Genomic DNA, 18,174 nt, shown 5'->3' on the forward strand with positions numbered 1-18,174 from the left:
TTCCACCTCCTGTGGGGGAGCAGCTCCCCCAGCAGTCACTGCTGTGCAAGGGGTGCAAGGAACCACGGGTGCTCACAGAACTTGGATTTTTTGCGATGTAACAGCACGGGAGTCCATTCCAAAGCACCCACAGTCCTGCTGTGCAGGTCTGTCATGACACCTGGTGGCCAAAGGCACCCCTGCAGCACCTGCCACCAGCCCACCCCTTTTCTTCTTAATCCTAGATGAATGATCTCATTTCCATTAGCCTAAGGCGAGGGCAGGAACAAGGCAAGGGAATGTGGTCAAGACACACTGAGCATCTCTGAGCCTCCCCCGGTCTCATCAGCAGCTCAGAGTTCTCTGTGCTGTGCAGCTTCATGTCCCTGTCCCACTTCTGCTTGCAGCAGAGTGCAGCCTGGGTGGAGTGAGCTTTGCAGAGCTACAACAGGGACATGTGGAGAAGAAACTCACTACAAAAGCCTACCAGACCTTCCTGATGCCTGAGAGCTGGGCCAGGATTTCATTATTGCAATCATATTTACTCTCCAAGCTAGCTCCCACCCTGGTGAAGACCCAACCTCCATATCCACTCTGGGAGCCAGGCTTCACCTATATGTTTATTATATATACACATCCCGGAAAAACAAGGGAGCTCTTCCCACTGCACAGTTTTCTTGAATGACTGTCCATGCTGCTCGGTCAGGCTGCAACATCACTCTTCCCACGGACTCACGTCTGTGTCAATGGCCACACAGTTATAGGCAGCATAGCGCAACTTCTCTTCACACACCTTGGCTCTAGGGATGGCAGAAGGGGAAAAAAAATAAAGATAAGGAGGAGTTTCCACTGCTCCATTTGCCAGCTGAGAGGACAAGATGTTCACCAGCTGCTCACAGAGAGAATCTCAACAGCCACATGGGACAGGCAGATGTAAGTGTGGCCCTATGGGTCAGCACCAAGGTTAAGAAGAGAGCCCAGACACAAGTCTCCCAGACACAGGGAAGCACCAGAACTTACGTGGGATAGTTGGGCAAGAAGAGAGTGCTGGAGCAGGTGGATGACTCCGGCAAAGCATCTGTCGTCTCAGAGCTTGGGGAGATGGTGACAAACCGGTTAGAACCAGCAGGCCAGTGAGGCAGTGGAGATGAGATCACACATCCCTTTGGCATGGGATCTGTCAGCCTTGCAGCCTACAGAAGAATGGACTTACCCCATCTTATCTGGATAGATGTAGATCCGTGCTGGAAGGCGGCTTCTGCCAGTGACAAATCTGAGGAAGCGGCTGCGATCCTCTGTGAAGGAAAAGCAAAGGTATCAGCAAACCCTAGAGGGATGTACGGCTGCTTCCAGGTATCCCCAGTGCTAGCAAGCAGTCCCTTCAGCCCAGCTGCTTGCTCTCCTTGGCTCCCAGCTGTTCCCCAGGCAGCAATGAGGGTTGGTTTCACCCTCCCTCATGGCATGAGATATGCAGGGACAGAGCAAAGCGCTCACCGTTAGTGAAGTTGTTGAGTGCTTCCCAGAAGTACTGAACACGGGTGTCCTGTGGTTCGAAGTCCTCAAACCGGGCTGGCAGAAAGGACACAGAAAAGGAGTTTATTAAAGATCCCAGCTTCTCCTTCTTTGGTAGCACAGGAAGAAACCTCTGGGTGCCCACAGGGTGTAAGCACATAGACCCAAGGTACAAGGGACACGTGCAAACAGATCCCTGTGGATCAGCCAGATCCACATACCAGCTCCACAGGGGTTCAGATACTGGCAGCGTAGGGATGTCCCAGCCTCTACTCTGAGGCCCAGCATGGAGTCAACAGACACCTCTGCCCCCATTAGCACCTAGCTAAAGCCAGGAAGTACACAGGCCCACAATGGCACTGTAATAAAGGCTAACACCAGCCTCCCACACTTCTCCTTGTCCCAGCACAGACAGAAGACAGTCTTGTTTTCAGGAAAAGAATTTTCAGCAGAGCCCTTCACTTACTGAGCTTCTTCAGGGCATCAACTGTGACTTCAGGGTCTCCACAGACCTTTTTTTCCAGTTCCTGCCATGTAAGGAGGTCAAGAACAGCTTGAGGCACCACCTTCAGCAGCCCAGCCTGCATGGCCATGATCTGAAAAGGAGACAGGGCAGGTAAGCAGAATGTCTTGCCCATTTCCCTGACTCATGGCTGATCTCAGGGACTCGTACTGGATGTAAGCCATATGACTGCTCAGCAAACACTCCAAGGAACCTGAAGAAGGGGACAGAACCCCAGAGAGATGCATCCCAGTTCATTCAGGAAGCCTGTGTCAGAGCTGGGAATAAAAACCCATATCACCCATGCTGCTACAAGCCACTCTGCTTCTGAACAACTCCATCGGCTCCAGGACCTCACCAGAAGGGTTGGCTACCATTGCACTAGCGAGCACAGGGACATCAACCACGATGCATTTTACCAGCAGACTGGCAGGATGTCTCTGGGAACTGATGACCACCAACACTATGGGACAGCATTACCTGCTCCTTGCTCTCCTCCAGCCGAGCCTTCTGCACCAGGCGGATGAACTCCTTGCGGTCCTCGTAGCGCACCACGGTGTTGCTGCCGTTGGGGATCAGCTCCACCACGTGCTGGTCGCTCAGCACTGTTGTGTAGGTCAGCTCGCTCCCAAATTTGAACTCAAAGGTGTCTTTGTCCATGACTTCCATCATCTCCAGGAGCTTCACCTGCCCAGGCCCCAAATAAGTGCTTGTTAGAGAGACGCCCAGTGAGCAGTGATGTGCCCAGGTCCCCGTCTCCTCCCTTCCCAGACAAGTGACAGTGACACAGCATGGGATATGCTGCCATAGAGCTGTTTAGCAGACCCTGGGCCATTGCATGCTTAAAGCAGCAGTCAGCATGGCTGCATCTCTATATTAACATTAGATGCACCCTATAGCTAAGAGCTGCCCTTTGTTGCATGTGTTTCTTTGACAGATTGCAGGAGGAAGCAAGTACATGAGGACAGGGACACAAATCACCACACTGCTGACTGCCACAAGGAATAGGATAAGAACTGGGAGGCTGTGCCTCTCACCAACATAGAGTCCACAGCAGGGAAGTCTTTGCTCCAGCTGACCTCCTCCCCTGTTAACTGTTTCCATACGAAGCCAGGAAGAGCCAGGACCTGAAGGAGAACAGAGATTTTGCTGAGTCTGTGTGAAAACGAGACATCCCCAAAGAAGGACATAGGGCTCAACAACGCAGACACAAAGCAGCTTCCCTGCTCCCCCTGTCCACATGCAGAGTTCATCATAGCTAAGCAGAGACCAGGCACTGTCTCCCTAGCTCTCAGCAGCATCCCCCAAGACTCAGCCTCTGAGTTCTCCAAATCCCTCAGCCCCAAACCCTGCCAAACACCTTTAGTCCCAGTGTTTGACACAGAGCCTTCCCATGCTCCTGTCGGACAGGCTGCAGGAGGGGGCTAACAACTCCCTTTGCAGCAGATCTCACAGGGATGGTGTTGAAAGCTTACCAGAAACTCCTTGCCCCTCAGAGCTGCTCCCATGATCTGCCCAATCCACTCATACTTTGGGAAGTCTCTACAGGATGGGTTGGGGACATACATGTCCCTGGCTTCTCCAGTGCCGTTACCCTAGAGGAGTGGGAGGCAAACCTCCAAGTCATGATCTCAGCACAGCATGAAACACCACAGACCATTCCTGCCCTGCCTCTGGGCACTTCTCACAGCAGAAGTGGGCTAACCCCCCCATCCTCCTTGACAATATTCCCAGTGAGAGACCAGTCAGTATCCAGGCACTTGTTAGCACATTCTAAAATGAGATGCCACAAAACAATTTACCCAGCCCTTCACAACGAAAAGCTTCGGGCCAGCCGAAGCAGATATGTCCCTGGCACGCGAGGTGACAGGGACAGCACTGCATTTCCAGGCCCAGAAGGGTCTGTCCCAGATATCCCGACCCACGGCACCTGGTTGGACGTGCGCACAAAGAAGGGCAAAGGCACAGGGGTGTCTGCTGAGCTGGGGCACAGCTCCTCCGACATGTCCGCCAGGCTGTCCCGAAAGCCGCCACCTGCAACCCCAAGAGGACATTTTTAGAGATGTGAACTCCCCATGTGCTGACCCTCAGTTATGGAGGAAAGATGAGGAATCCTGGTCCAACCTGGTCCTGGGTTTAGCAGAAGGCTCCTGTCAGAGCCTTATGGCACCAGAGGAAATAAGACAGGAGAAATAACATCCCTGCCTGGCCTGGGGAGGACAGCCAGAAAGAGCATTGGCACTGGTAAAGCTGTTGTTAGTGAGTAATGGAGGTCTGATCCCCATCCCAGCAAGCAGCATCTAGGAAATGGCTGGGAGCAGCAGGACAAGGCAACCTGCCTTCATCTCTCCTCCATGGGCAGTAACACTGGGAGCAAACAAGAGCCCCTACAGGAACAGCTCATCAACCCCAACTGCTCCAGAGGAGCCCCGCGCAGTCCCTACCTTGGTCGATGATGCCCTCTGCGATGAACTTGCACTCCCACCACTGGTCATAACGCAACGGCCACCTGCAGAAAGCCAGGCATTGCCTGAGGTGCTGCTCAAAGGACGTGCTGGGAAAGCAGCAGGCACAGCAGAAACACCAGGGGACTACAGTGGAGCAGCCTGGGCTTAGGACAGGACAAGATCTCAATCTCCAGAGACAGCTGCATCCTCAGTAGCGAGGTGACACCTTGGGCAACAGGCCCTCATCCCATGGCTGAACTGGCTCTTGTCCTAGCAAAACCTCTCCAGAGCACAGGACACACAGAGGCTTCCCAAATGCTCTGCTGTGACAGAGGACATAGCTCCCAGCACTGCATGATGCCCCCTCTCATCCAGACACCACTTACCTATAATCTAGAGGCTTTTCAAACTTGTCTGAGGGTTTCAGGCCTTCATATACCTGCAACAAGCAGAGAAGATCAAGGCTGGTATCCCTTCTCCAGGGGAACTGGTGCCAAGTGAAGGCAGGAAATTGGAAGAAATCTAGTTTGCCCCAAACCATTAAATACTGACTGAAGCTGGTCTCTAAATGGTCTAGAAACCCTTTAGTTTTGGAAAGGGAGCACAAATTACAGTGTCCCACCTCTGAGCCTCAGAGGTGCACTGAACACATTAAATTTCACAGCAGTCTGAGCTGTTTGTGCACACACAGAGCACTAAATCCTTTAGAGGTGGGCAGAAAATGGGCACAGGAAGATCAGCACTGCTGTAAACCCATGACACAGGACTGTATGCAACTGCATGAGTGTTGTCACACAAGAATTCTTTGCTGCCCTTTTAGTGTAACAAGGTTGTTACACTCCGCATTAACAACATGCCACAGAGAGCATCCAGGATAGAGTACAGATTTCAACTCAGAGATCCCAAATACCTCCTACATGTTATTCCTGGATATGGGATCATCAGCACATGTAATTAGAGAGCCTAACAGTCACATGAAGAGGCTTTGAGGGCTCTAGGTATCTCCGGCTCCAAGCTGTCTCTTCCACCCACCTTTATGTGGATCATTCTCATTCCGGGATGCCCCACTCTCCCCAGAGCAGCAGGGACCCTTCCAGGAGGGACAGTACCTGGGTGAAGACAGCGTTCTTGCAGCTGGGGTCCAGGGCAGGGTTGTCCCGGTGCTCCATAGCCAGGCGTCGGTTAATGTAGAGCCGCGGCATGAAATTGGGCTTGCTGGTCTCCGAGTCCTTCAGACACTGGGTAATGAGGGCCGTGCGCTTCTTGGACAGCAGCAGGAACTGCTTGATGTGCTGCCAACAGGTATGTACAAAACATGTCACCTACTGCCTACTGTAGACACCACACCGCCAGGTCTCTCCCTTTCCCAGAGCCACTGCCTTCCCACACAGACGGACTCTCCTTGGCAATATCTGCTCCCCCTCTGCCTCTAAAAGATTCTGCATTCTGGCTTGAGGGAGACATGAAGCCCAGTCCTCAGTCCATCAGCTGTCATCCGATGCTCACACCCCAGTATTGCTTAGACTCTCCTTTACCCTCACTCCCACCAGAAAATTGATCTTACTTTTCCTCCCATTTGTAATCAAAGCCAGCCCCTCTAAGCAAACAAGAATCCTCAAATGCTTTGGGTCCTACGTTGAGCTGGCCTGGAAACACACAGAATGGAGCTATCCCAGTTATGTCCAGCATATGTATTCTTGGAGAGGATGTAAGGAAAACAGACAACTGGAGGGATGAACTCAGCATTATGAGAAAGATGGAAAGCAAAAGCTTATTAAAGCCAGAAATGAGTTACTGGTAAAAGCCTTGCAGTTTGGACACAGCCAGCTCAAAGCTGCTGGCAGTAAGTGCAGGAACGGAGTGTCCTAGGCTTAGATCTTGTAAGGAAAGTGTATCCAGCTCACGTGCCCAGTGCTGCTATGGTCCAAGTGTTTTGAAGGGTGAAATGTTCTGGTTTGATTCTTCTTGTTACCCCACAGCTACATGCTTCCACATCCGTGGTTTAGCAGGAAACTGACCTCTAAACAGGATCACTTTTCACAGCATTAATGAACTGAGCTCAGCCAGGTACTTCCCTTGAGCTGCTTTAAAGGCAACAAGCACTGGCTGCCTCCCTTGACACAGCCCAAGCACCGTCACCCTGACAGAATGAGGCCCCAACAAGACATCAAGGGAACTGCTCACCTTGAGTTTGCTGAACGTGCCAACTGTGTGGTCCCAGGCTGGCACCAAGTGATGTAGGACACTGTCCAGGAGCTTGATGAACCTAAATCCCAAAAAAGGTATTGCAATGCAGGAGGAACAGGGATCTGCACAAGTCTATTTCAGACAAAGCACCCCCTGGACACAAGCAGAAAAATAATAACTCATCCAAACCAAACCCAGTGTGGTTTTTCACATCACACAGCCTTTGGTACTAAATTCCCACTCCCTGGGCACTGCAGTGAATCTTGCACTCCCTTACAAGGGACTCTCCATATACATGCCCCCACACTGCACAGATATGCTGTGCTTGCAACACACAAGACACTGAACTTGAGCTGCAAAACTCCTCTGAAAGCTTAGGGGAGCTACCCCAGAGAGCCCCCTTTGCTCCCAAATGATTCTGCCATTTTCTCCAGCATCCAGAATGTCTGTCCCAAAGGAAGTCACACAACTTTACAGCACCCAGCCCTACACATGCTGGAGATGGCAGCAACCCCTGCAGGCAGTGCCACCCCACCTGTCTGCTCCCCTCCACACAGTACCTTTGAATAAGCACGGCCCGCCGGTACAGCAGGTCAGGGTCAGTCCCTTCTAGGCGAGGGTAGCGCACCAAATTGGGCAGCTGGAACATGTCAGCACTGAGCCCCAAGTCCCTCTGTCGGGAGGATTTGATTTTGATGCCTCGGATACGAACGTCAATCCCATCATCTGCCAAGGAAGACCATGGATGATATGACCAAGAGGAAATAAGCCTTCCAGCAAGGAAGGTCTACAGGCAAAAGCATTAGGAATGTGACCAGCTCCACCAGCTCTGGGGCTGGGCACTGAAAGCCTGAAATACCTCTGTAAAGAGGGGCATTTACAGGAGAAAAAAATTAAATAACTGAAGGCACAGAAAGATAGAATGAAAGCCGAGAATTTCCAAAATATCAGATCTCCCTGGAGTTTCCCTTGGTTCTTTTGCATCTCATCAGAAAAAGCCCGCAGGGACAAGAAGTACAAATCACAGAACAAACTCTTAACATACAGTATCATACAGGTGCATTATGGATGTGGCCACTGCAGCCAGCCCTACCTCGGCACTCCACAATCCGGATCTCGATGACAGGCAGGTGTGTTGTCATGTCCTCAAGGATGCACACATCCCCAATGTAGCTGCTGCAAACACAGCACAGATGAAGGCTGAAAGACTGTTCTCTCACCCATCCTGCCAGAATCCACTTGGATGCTTGTAAGGGAAGAGGGTTTCCATCTTTTGAAATGGGAGCCTGTGGCAGGCACCCAGACCCAGTTGCCTGCAATACAGTTGAACGCCTGAACCTGCTGGTGACACAGGTCCAGGTGACATAATTCTGATGAGTCCCACAATCAGACCGGGAGAGCACTGATGGCTGTGCTGTCTGCTATTGTAGGCAGAGTGAACCCACAGCTCAGAGAGCCTGGCTGGGGCCATATGACTGCTTAGGGTTGGAGTGTTCAGCACCTCCAGCCCCTGCAAGGGCCACGCTAACCTGTGTACCTCCATCCACTCACTCCTCAATGCAGACGTCGTTCAGTTTCTTCAGATTGTCCCCCTCGCCCCCGTACACAGCGACCCTCTGGGGTGTGAAGTTCTCATCGTTGGAATCCACTGTCAGCAGCAGCTTCCTGCAAAGGGAAGCAGGACATGAGGAGAAGGCAAACGCATCCGAACACCCATCACTGCTCCCCTTCATTGCCTGGTCACACTGTTACCAAGCACATGCAGCTGGTGCTCTGATCCCCAGATAGCTGTGACAATGCCAAGACCCCTTCAAACCCAGAGGCAGAGTAAAGGCTGAGGGGCTGGGAGTGCAGGGCATATTTGGGCCATGACAGACTCAGGCAGAGAGAGGGAGTCACAGAACTTGTCCCAGTCACAAGCCAGTGTGCAGAGCAGAGATGACTCACTTGACAATGGTGCCTTTCTTCATGTTGAGCCGCACCCAGTGCTGGCCCTGGGACCCATCACTCTCCCAGTACGTGTCAGCGCGGCTGTCGGTCAGACATGACACATTGAAGTCCTCCTGGAAGAGGGCAATGAATGAAAGGAAGATCAGATGGGCGTGGGATTAACTTCCCATTAGTGGTTACTTTTGTCATGAATCTCAGTGCCAGGGGGCATCACACTGGCCCGTTCCCTTTGCCTGGCTGTGGGTAGACAAGGGGAGTACAGAGCGCACAGGACACTGGGACTGGCCCTCCAGGGTGCTCTGAGGTCACACACACAGCACAAAATAACAACCCCTCCCTAAAATCAGCTTAGCAACTAATATTAGCACTGGCTTCTCAAACCACTGTCCCTCCAGGGGCACATTACACAACATGCTGCATGATGCTCTCCAGGCTTCTCTGCCACATTCTCAAACATAGCCCAGTCCAGTCCAGAGCAGCACAGCAAGCTCCATGCTCCACAGCCCCATGGCACAGCTGGGCCAATGCAGCCTTGTCCCTTTAACCCACCGTGTAGGACGAGACATCGATGCTGTCCACGTACTGCTTAACGCTGCCCAAGTTCTCATCTTCCTTCCCAATGTGGTCATATAGGAAATGCACTAGGTCTTCATCACATTCGTAAGTCCACGTTGGGGGCACAAACCTACCAAGGAAAAGGGATTACTGGGTCTGGAGAGCCAGAGGAAGCCAGGCTTATGGGTCAAAAAAGGGAGGTCTGCATCCTGCTTGCCTTGTATTGCCCTGTTTCCTGCCTTTTGCAGGCTTATCTAGAACAAGACTGTGATGCACAGAGCTGTTCCCCGCTGCCTATCTCCCTCCCTTTCACCCCCATCTGCAGGAGACAGCTGTCTGAGCAGCCAGGGAGAGACAGCAGCTTGTCCCCCAACAAGCAGAAGTCGAAAAACGGTTCATACCGAAGCTTCTCTACTGCAGCCTCATCCTGCTCCATGGGCCTGGGCTTTGCTCCGAGGCGCAGGGAGTATGTCAGATCCACCACCTGCTCCCATCTGAAACAACACAGAGAAGTGGAGGGAGTGAGAAAATCCCAAGAGGAACAAGGAGTAGCTTTATGGGGAAGATTTGGGTTTAAAGCCCCACCATACTCCATCACCTCCAGCCTCAACTGTCACCCTTTCCTTTCCATCCATGTCTACTCCTTCCACACCCCGCTGGGCAGGTGACAAGGACAGTGCCCAAGTCCAACCCAGTTCACCCCACGTCCGGCATCCCTCTTGCCTCATTTCCATGGAACATGTCCAAACGGGCTGGGTTTCTCCAGCCCAGGGCAGGAAGGGCCGCGGGGCAGACTCCCGAGCCACCAGACAGCTGGTCCCGGGTGAGCACCTCCCCGCTCCCGGGGACGCAGCGGGGCATCGCGGCGGCCCCGCACCTGATGACGGGTTTGTAGTCAACCCCGAAGAGCTGCTGCTGCCGCTGGATCCGCTCCGTGGACTCCACGGGCACCAGCCGGTCCCCGCCGTCGGCGTGTTTGCACACTAGCACCCAGCCCTCCTCTAGATCGCAGCCGCTCCGGTACTCCTCCAGCTGCTCCTGCGGGGACAGCGGGCGGTCAGGCGGGGCCGGGCCGGGCCCTCCGCGGGCCGCCGCCCCCGCGTTACCTTGCTGAGCTTGACCCAGAGCCCGGCTCCGTTGCAGTACTCCTCGCCGGTGGCGCGGAGGCAGCCGCCCTTCCGCACCTCGATGGTGGCCCGCGCCGCCCGCTTCCCGCCCCGCGCCGGCCCCGGGCTGTCCCACACGCTCAGGAGGCTGCGGGCGGCGGCGGCGGCGGCGGCCGCGGGGTCTTTGCAGATCTTGTACTGCACCTCCTTGGGCACGTAGCAGAGCGCGGCGGGCAGCGCCCGGGCGCAGCGGAAGCACTCGCTGCACTGCAGCAGGAACCGCAGCCGGCCCAGCACCTGGTGCGGCGCCTCCCCGCCCGCCCGCATCGCGCACCGGGCACCGGCCGAGCCCCTCTCCGGTTTACGGCGGACCCCGCCCGCCGACAGGCAAGATGGCGGCGCCCGTGCCACGTACGGAGGAGTGAGAAGCAGGGCAAGATGGCGGCGCACGGCGGGGCGGTGTACGGAGGGGGGCGGGGCAAGATGGCGGCGGACGGAGAGGCGGGACTACGGCAAGATGGCGGCGCCGGCGGGGCGGGCCGGGGGCGGGACCGGGCGAACCGTGCCCCGTCGGGAGGCAACGGGGAGGCTGAGGAGCGGCACAGGAGATGGAGGGTGGCGAGCGGCTGCTGTGAGTAACCGGGGCCGAGCAGGCCTGCGTCTCCTCCCGGTGTGGTGACGGGAGACACGCACCGGGGTCTTCATGGGGGACGCTGGTGTGTCTCTGGGAACGGCGATCTGGCCCTGGGGATGGTGCTTTGGCGCTGGGATCCTGCACTGGGGACACTCGTGTGACTCTGGGAATGGCGATCTGGCACTGTAGGGGCCCTGGGGATGGTGCTTTGGTGGCGGGGTCCTGTACTGGGGCCACTGGAGGGGCACTGCGGTGGCCCTGGGGTTGTGGTGCTGGCACCAGGGTCCGGCACTGAGGTCACTGGTGAGGCACTGTGGGGGTTGATTCTGCACTGGGGAGGCACTGCGAGTACTGGTTCTGCACTAGGAGGGATCAGCAGGGGTACTGCTGTGGTAATGAAGTTACTGGTCCCACGGTGGAGTTTTTGGGGACTTTGTCCCCATGGCCCCGCGGTTCTCGGGGTTCCCCTCCCCGGGGCCGGTCGGGCTCCAGCAGCCCCTCGGTGGTGACACCGCGGCGGGGGGGCTGGGGACGCGTGGCCCGGCACAGATAGGGGCCGGGGCCGCCGGTGGCAGGACTGCCCGCCCCCGCACCCTGCTCGTCCCAAACCTCTCCAGGCGGGAGCAACTGGTGGCCCCGATAACTTAATCTCACGGGCCCTGCGCCGGGCATCGCCTCTCCTTGGGGAGGGCCCCGCAGCCCCCAGCAGGAAGAGGCCCTGGACTGTGGTGGGGAGAATTTATCACGTTTGTCACAGCTGGGCCTTTCCTGCGGCTGGGGAGCGGGGACGAGCCGCTGGCCATGGCATCCCCTGCCCCAAACCCCTCGTGGGTGACAGCCTGTACCTGCTCTTTCTCCCGTAGTCCCAAGGGCTTCCCCAAGCTGAAGAACGACACGTTCCTTCGCGCGGCGCGCGGGGAGGAGACGGAGCACACCCCGGTGTGGTGCATGCGGCAGGCGGGGCGGTACCTGCCAGGTGAGCCGGTGGAGGCATGTCGGGGGCAGCGAGGGGCCCTCAGCATGCACCCGGTAACCTTCGTGCTGGTCCCTTGCAGAGTTTCGGGAGACCCGAGCAGCGCAGGATTTCTTTGCCACTTGTCGGAGCCCCAAATTGTGCTGTGAGCTGACGCTGCAGGTGAGCATTCCTCAGCGGGGCCTGTGTGTCTCCCTCTCCCTGACCAGACGTGGATGGGGAGAAGCCTTGTGTCTGGCTTGCCCAAGTGGTGCCAGTAAATTGTTCAGCGCTTGGAGACCCCACTGCCTTATGTGCTTGTCCGGGTCCTCCATGGGGAGGGGTCCCAGCTCCTCACTGACGCTGCCACTTCTCCTCTGCAGCCACTTAGACGATTCCCCTTGGATGCTGCCATCATCTTCTCTGACATCTTGGTGGTGCCCCAGGTGAGAGCCATGGCCAATGCCATGGGGAGCAGCTGCTGGGAACGGGGCAGAGTTCAGGGATGCCTCATTCCTGCTTCCTCCATTCTTCCTTGTCCCCAGGCGCTGGGCATGGAGGTTGTCATGGTCCCCGGCAAGGGACCCACTTTCACAGAGCCCCTGAAAGAGGTGGAGGATCTGATGAAACTGCGACAGAAGGTGGACGTGACCGCAGAGCTAGGTTATGTCTTCCAGGCCATCACGCTGACACGACACAGCCTGGAGGGCAGGGTGCCCCTCATCGGCTTCTCAGGGGCACCGGTAAGTGATGTGGCTCCTCCGTGTGGGTTTCCTTGCTGGGTTCCTTTGCCCTCCTGGGGTAACACCAGCCATGACACCTCCAGATGTGACTGCTACAGGGCTGTCTAAGTGGGGGACATTCAATGCAGGAGCAGCTGTGCTCACAGGTCCTACCTTCAGCACTGTGACCAGTGCCTCGTCTTCTTTCATCTCCATCACTCTCCTCACTTCTCTCCTGCCCGCAGTGGACACTCATGTCCTACATGATTGAAGGTGGCGGCTCCTCTACAATGGCCAAGGCCAAGAGCTGGCTCTACCAGCACCCCGAGGCGAGCCACCAGCTGCTGCGGCTGCTGGCCAACGTCATCACTGACTACCTGGTGGGGCAGGTGGCTGCTGGAGCGCAGGTGTGTTCTGGGGTATGGGGACAGGGCCGGGCAGGAAGGCAGAGACTGGGGACAGGGAGCAGGGAGGGTTTAGCTTGTGGGAGGAGGAGGAGGGACTGTGGTGTTGCTCTCCCAGCCCAATGGGAATGTAGTTGAGCTGCCATCCTGAAGGTATTTGAAAGATGTAGTTGTGGCACCTGGGGATATGTGGTGGGTTTGGCAGTGCTGGGTTAACTACTGGACTTGGATGATTTTAAAGGTCTTTTCTGACCTAAATGACTCCATGTCCCTGGCAGGCGCTCCAACTGTTTGAGTCCCATGCAGGGCACCTGGGCCCAGAGCAGTTTCAGGACTTTGCCCTGCCGTACATCCGAGACATCGCCCAGGCTGTCAAGAGCAAGCTGAAGGAGGAGGCGCTGCCCCTGGTGCCCATGGTGAGTCAGGGCTGCCTGGGTTGACCCTGGCACTTGGGGGCTGCTGGAGAGGGGTGCATCCCCTGGTACCTGCTTGCCCCAGTTTGGCCCGTGGAGAGGGGCCTGACCCATAGCAGAGCTACTGCCCATCTCCTCCCTCCCCAGATCATCTTTGCGAAGGACGCGCACTACGCGCTGCGTGACCTGGCCCATGCTGGGTACGAGGTGGTCGGTCTCGACTGGACCATCCGGCCCCAGGAAGCTCGGTAAGAGTCTGACAGAGCATTCAGGTGCTCTTCTGCCCTGAGCCATCCCAGGCCTGGACATGGCTGCTCCAGAGGTGGGAGTAGTTGGGCCACCATGCTACAGCAACCAAGGGCTGCACTGAGGGGTCCTGGGTGTCCTGTGGTGGGGGCCGCAGGCACCTGGCTGCCCTCAGCCTCTGTACCACATGCAACAACTCACAAGCTTCCTCCCTGCTGCAGTGCACAGACAGGGAAAGATGTCACCCTGCAAGGGAACCTGGATCCTTGTGCTCTCTATGCACCCAAGGTGAGCCATGGCCATTTTCAGCAACCGGGGCTAGTTCCAGCCTGTATTAAAGGCCTCCTGCCTCAATTTCCCCACCTGCAGTGCTGGCTTGTGTCCCAGAAGTCCCTTAGGTTGGCTGGGAACTGGAAGGTGGGAAATATCTTGGGATGGATGGGACTGACATATCGTTTCCCACCGTGCCTACAGGAGAAGATTGGCGAGCTGGTGAAGAAGATGCTGGAGGCTTTTGGGACCCAACGCTACATCGCCAACCTGGGCCACGGCCTCTACCCTGACATGAACCCTGAACACGTGGGTGCTTTTGTGGAGGCCGTGCATGCTCATTCCCGTCACATCAACAAGCACAGCTGAGCCTAGGGCCTTGGGGATAGAACTCTGGTTTGGGCACAGTCAGCCCAAGCAGTGTGTTGTCACAGGGCTTGCTCCAGGCTGGGCTGCAGCATTAAACCAGCACCTTTTCCGCAGCAGCCGTGTGGCTCTGGCTGGGGGGACAGGGAACTGGATGGCCCTGAAGGACATGAGCCGTTCTGGCAGGCAGCTAGAGGGGCATGTGGGGACAGGGGGAGCCCCTGAGCCCCATCCTGTTGGTCAGAATGGGGAAACAGGGGTGCCAGCACAGTGGGGGAGCTGCCTCTCCTTGCCAGGCTGCACAGTGTCTGTGCCTGCAGGAGAGGACGTGAGCCCAGAGCACAACAGGCATCTCCTGGCTCTATGGATGCACTCAGCTCTGCTAGGGGAGGTGGGCTGCCTGAGGCTGGCAGGGTCACAGCCTAGGAGCTGGGGGCTCACAGCATAAGCAGTGCCAGAGTCCTGCTCAGGTGGCAAAAGGCAACATGACATCAACCCAGGGCAGCCCTTGAGGGGGTGGGAGACACAGAAGTACTCACCTGGGGGCCAACCAGCACCACCCACCCCCTGCCACACTGGTTGGGATGGCAGCAGAGGCACCATGGCCCTCGTACCACTATCACCCTCCTCCAGCTCCGAGTCTCTTTGCAACCATCCCACCAGTCCTGGAGTTCTCCCCCATGCACACCTCCTTATCTCCCTCTGATTTTCAGAGGCAAGCTTCCCTGGGGCTCAGCAAACCCTGCAGAAAGCAACCCAGGAACTCTGCCACCCCATCCCACACTGCAGCACACTCACTGTGGTCCAGGCTGGCTACAGGATGGATCGAGACGTGGGTGTCAACACTGCCGTAGCTGGCACAGATAGGGTAGCGCCTTCAGCATGGGCAGGGACCTGCTAACACCGTGCATCTCCAGGGAACTGCAGCCAGGACGCCTTGCCCCTGCTCCGTCCCCCTACAGGAGCTGGGTACCACAGGGAGCGGCGAAACTGCCTCCTCCCCGGGGCTCTGCCCAGCAAGAGCGGTGACCCCCTGACTTCAGAGAAAGGCAGGAGAGAGACAGGGGGTAACGTTCATCCCTTTTATTATTAAACATCAGATGAAGAGGTCGCACACACACATACACGCACACACGCAAAAAAAAAAAAAAAGGGAAGGAAAAAAGAGAGAAACAGACTGGTTGAAGACCGCTATTTCGGTGGCGACAGAGACCGAGTACAATTGGTTTCCTGGCCGGAGTGCGGACACAAGTCACTTGCCAAAAAATTAAAAGTCAAACCAGACAGCAGATAACTAGCCCACGTTCTCTAACTACAAGTCACCATCCAGACCGGCCCTGGTCCCCCAGCCCTCCCAACCCGCTGGCAAAGAAATGAACCAAAACCGAAGAGCCACCGGCCCAGGGCTGGAGTCTGCCCTTGGTGCGGGGTAAGCCGGGAAGGGCCGAGCATTGGCTGCACCACGGAGCTGGAAAGCAGAACGGTGCGGGGAGGTGACGTGGCTGCACCTGCCTCCTCCCTCCCCAGGAGCCAGGCGGCCCTGGTGCCCACCCAGGCACCTCACACCCTGCACCCGCCAGGAGACCGCTGTGTGCGAGGCGATGGGCTCACGTCCTCCAGCGCCAGCTCCACGTGTGTCCGAGCGAGCATTGCCCCGAGTCCCTTCCTTCGCTGTCCTCCAGTGCTGGGCTGCTGCTCCTCCTTCCATCCGTCCGTCCGCCTGTCCCAGGGCTGTGAGTCGAGCAGATGTTCGCCTCCCCCCACACCCTTCTCGCTGCTGACAATGCCATGGGAACCTGAGAAACGTTCGCGTGCCTCCTCCTCTTTTTGTCTGTGGTTTTGTGTAGTTTTTTTTAAATAATAGTTATAATAATAATAACAATAATAATAATAATAGCAATAATAAAAATAATCGCCCCAGCCCACAACAATTTCAAGTATCCCCCAAATAAAAGACAGAATTATAAATAATTATAACTTTACAATTTAATAATTGACACATATACTATAGTATTTACAGTATCATAAATGCTTTTTTTTTTTTTTTTTGTGTTACTTTTAGTAAGCAATCCCTGAGAACAGTTACTTTTACTTGTTTTTATTGAAGTATCTTCACAAATAGAGGAGTTTGCATGTCTCGGGCGGGTGGGAGAAGCGCTCTGCAAAGCCATCGCTTTTGGTGACGCATGAGGTTCTAGTGTCGCAGGTTTCTTTGCTCGCTTTTTTTTTCTTTCTTTTTTTTTTTTTTTTTTTCCTTTTTTTTTTTTTTTTTTTGTTAAATTCCCCACGTAATTTTAAAGATTTTTACACTTTGCAACCTTCGTATCCCTCCAGCGACCGCGTCCTTCAGGAAAGAGGTATTAGATTTCCAGGTTAGCTTTTGGTATTGGCAAGGGAGGGCAGGGGGCTGAGTGAACCATCCTTTTTCCCTGTGGTTGCCTTTTGGTTTGTGCCCAAGGAATCTCTGGATCCTCTCAGTGTGTGAAATGGTTAAATCCAAGAAAGAATAACATTTAAAAAAAAAAAAAAAAAGAAAGAAAGAAAACAAAAAAAAGAAACAGAAGACCAGAACAGAGCAGCCTCTGCCGATGGGGGGAAGGTGATCTCCACTTTCCTTCCTTCTTCTCTCCCGAGTCCCCATGCTGCGGGCGGACCCTGCCAGTGAGCACGGCAGGAGCCGGGGCTCACCCAAACCGTTCCCGCACCAGCAGCATCAGTTTTTTCTTGCCTTTGTAGATTTGTTTGAGATTGTCAATGAACTGGGCGAACTGTATGTGCCCGTCCTGCGCCAGGAGGAAGGTCTCCCTGGCCTTGCTGAGGAACTCGATGAACTCCCCGTAGTGCCGCGGGCTGATGTGGGTGAGCCGGGAGTGGGTGGTGTTGATGTAGGCGCTTATCGTCGCGTCCAGCAGCTGTCGCAGGGGGGCTTTGTCGGTGGACATCAGCTTCCCCGAGTTCCTGCGGCCAGGGATGCCGGCCAGCCCTGGGGCCGTCATGGTGCAGCGGCGAAGGATGTCCGAGAGCACCGTGGCACAGTGCACGCTCTTCACCACCAGCGGGATGATGGCTGCCAGCTCGTTTTTGCCCAGAGAGTGGCTCAAGGCGCAGGCCCAGAGCACGTCGTTGATGGCCGGGTGCGTGTCCTGGTTGTAGGCCAGGTTGAGATGCGTCATGGCCAACGAGGCCAGTTTGAAGGCCCGGAGCGGGTAGCCCCGGTGCTCCATGTAGCGGGCAATGGTGAAGAGCTGGGTGTAGGTCATGCCGGTGGAGGCAGCGTCGATGACGATCTGGTAGGCAGTCTCGAAGGCAATGTGGTCCTTCTCGCAGAGGGTCAGGGCGGACAGGGCGCAGTTCTGGGGGTCCTTCATGGCACACTGCAGGGCCAGGGTGCGGGCGCAGCTGGCCAGCTCTTCCCGCTGTGGGTAGTCCAGGCTCAGGCGCAGGATGGTGTTGTGGGACATCACTGTGGCCGCCACGATGCTGGTGGCTTCCGTGGGAGTGAACAGGGAGTACCAGCTCTGCAGGATGCTCACCAGGGCCCTCACCCCTGCAAAAAAACACTGTGGTCACAGCACATCCCTGGAGCCTGGCTCAGTTCACAGGGCTCCTCTGAGACCTGGAGACAGGGTAAAGCCACCCCACAGCAGTGCTGAGCTGCTGCCCCTGCCCCAACAGGGACAGGGCAGAGGGGGACAGGTAGAGGCTGCCCTGTGCTGCCATGCTGCAGGGCACAGCTAGCACTGCTGACCTGGGCCACATACAGGGGACCCATCCCACTCCCAAACCCAGCCACTGCTGCATCCCCAGCCCTGCCAGCTGGTGCTCTGAGGTGCACTCAGTTACCCACAAAGAAATGGGAGACCCAGGAGAACTCAAGATACCCAGAACTACAAATGACTCTAGCATTCCCATGCCCACCCCACTCCCAC

General features: G+C 55.9%; 3 protein-coding genes across 8 annotated transcripts in view; 1 reads left to right on the forward strand and 2 right to left on the reverse strand.

Annotated features, from left to right (window-relative positions):
• Window positions 1-581: 581 nt before the first annotated feature.
• LOC113950011 (E3 ubiquitin-protein ligase HECTD3-like) lies at window positions 582-10,659 on the reverse strand. The gene is made up of 21 exons (XM_027649258.1): window positions 10,239-10,659; window positions 10,010-10,170; window positions 9,534-9,626; window positions 9,127-9,262; window positions 8,575-8,690; window positions 8,179-8,292; window positions 7,721-7,803; window positions 7,188-7,353; window positions 6,625-6,706; window positions 5,550-5,732; window positions 4,827-4,879; window positions 4,438-4,502; window positions 3,924-4,027; window positions 3,469-3,588; window positions 3,031-3,120; window positions 2,474-2,680; window positions 1,958-2,087; window positions 1,474-1,548; window positions 1,193-1,274; window positions 1,000-1,071; window positions 582-779 (listed from the first exon to the last, which is right to left on the reverse strand). Exons 1-21 carry the CDS (start codon window positions 10,563-10,565, stop codon window positions 695-697), a joined length of 2,544 nt encoding a protein of 847 aa, XP_027505059.1. The 5' UTR covers window positions 10,566-10,659; the 3' UTR covers window positions 582-694.
• On the forward strand, window positions 10,564-16,216 carry UROD (uroporphyrinogen decarboxylase). Of its 6 annotated transcripts, none has more exons than XM_027649264.1 (10): window positions 10,564-10,649; window positions 11,736-11,848; window positions 11,928-12,007; window positions 12,208-12,270; window positions 12,370-12,567; window positions 12,792-12,953; window positions 13,229-13,366; window positions 13,511-13,611; window positions 13,831-13,897; window positions 14,084-16,216. In XM_027649264.1, the coding sequence occupies exons 2-10, from the start codon at window positions 11,821-11,823 to the stop codon at window positions 14,246-14,248; spliced, it is 1,002 nt and encodes a 333-aa protein (XP_027505065.1). In that variant the 5' UTR covers window positions 10,564-10,649; window positions 11,736-11,820; the 3' UTR covers window positions 14,249-16,216. The 6 variants fall into 6 exon arrangements, with proteins under 6 accessions (XP_027505065.1, XP_027505061.1, XP_027505060.1 ...); XM_027649260.1 differs by having other exon boundaries at window positions 10,637-10,699; XM_027649259.1 differs by lacking the exon at window positions 10,564-10,649 and adding an exon at window positions 10,753-10,869.
• Window positions 15,314-18,174, reverse strand: part of ZSWIM5 (zinc finger SWIM-type containing 5) — a 30,228-nt gene continuing 27,367 nt past the window's right edge. Inside the window, exon 13 of the mRNA XM_027649257.1 lies at window positions 15,314-17,792. Coding sequence (XP_027505058.1) covers window positions 16,930-17,792 — 863 coding nt within the window. The 3' untranslated portion in view covers window positions 15,314-16,929. The remainder of the gene's footprint in view (window positions 17,793-18,174) is intronic.

Source organism: Corapipo altera, unplaced genomic scaffold, assembly GCF_003945725.1.
Source record: "Corapipo altera isolate COAL_440 unplaced genomic scaffold, ASM394572v1 112, whole genome shotgun sequence".
In the NCBI taxonomy this organism is placed as follows: Eukaryota; Metazoa; Chordata; class Aves; order Passeriformes; family Pipridae; genus Corapipo; species Corapipo altera.

Bases quoted from the DNA above. Each gene is read 5' to 3' on its own strand.
- LOC113950011 (XM_027649258.1), bottom strand. From the start codon at position 10,565: ATGCGGGCGGGCGGGGAGGCGCCGCACCAGGTGCTGGGCCGGCTGCGG. The intron at 2,681-3,030 runs GTGAGAGGCACA...GGGCCTGGGCAG, and splicing joins CTGCTGTGGACTCTATGTTG to GTGAAGCTCCTGGAGATGAT. The intron at 780-999 runs GTAAGTTCTGGT...TGCCATCCCTAG, and splicing joins TTCTTGCCCAACTATCCCAC to AGCCAAGGTGTGTGAAGAGA.
- UROD (XM_027649260.1), top strand. From the start codon at position 10,677: ATGGCGGCGCACGGCGGGGCGGT. The intron at 12,271-12,369 runs GTGAGAGCCATG...CCTTGTCCCCAG, and splicing joins ACATCTTGGTGGTGCCCCAG to GCGCTGGGCATGGAGGTTGT. The intron at 13,367-13,510 runs GTGAGTCAGGGC...CTCCCTCCCCAG, and splicing joins CGCTGCCCCTGGTGCCCATG to ATCATCTTTGCGAAGGACGC.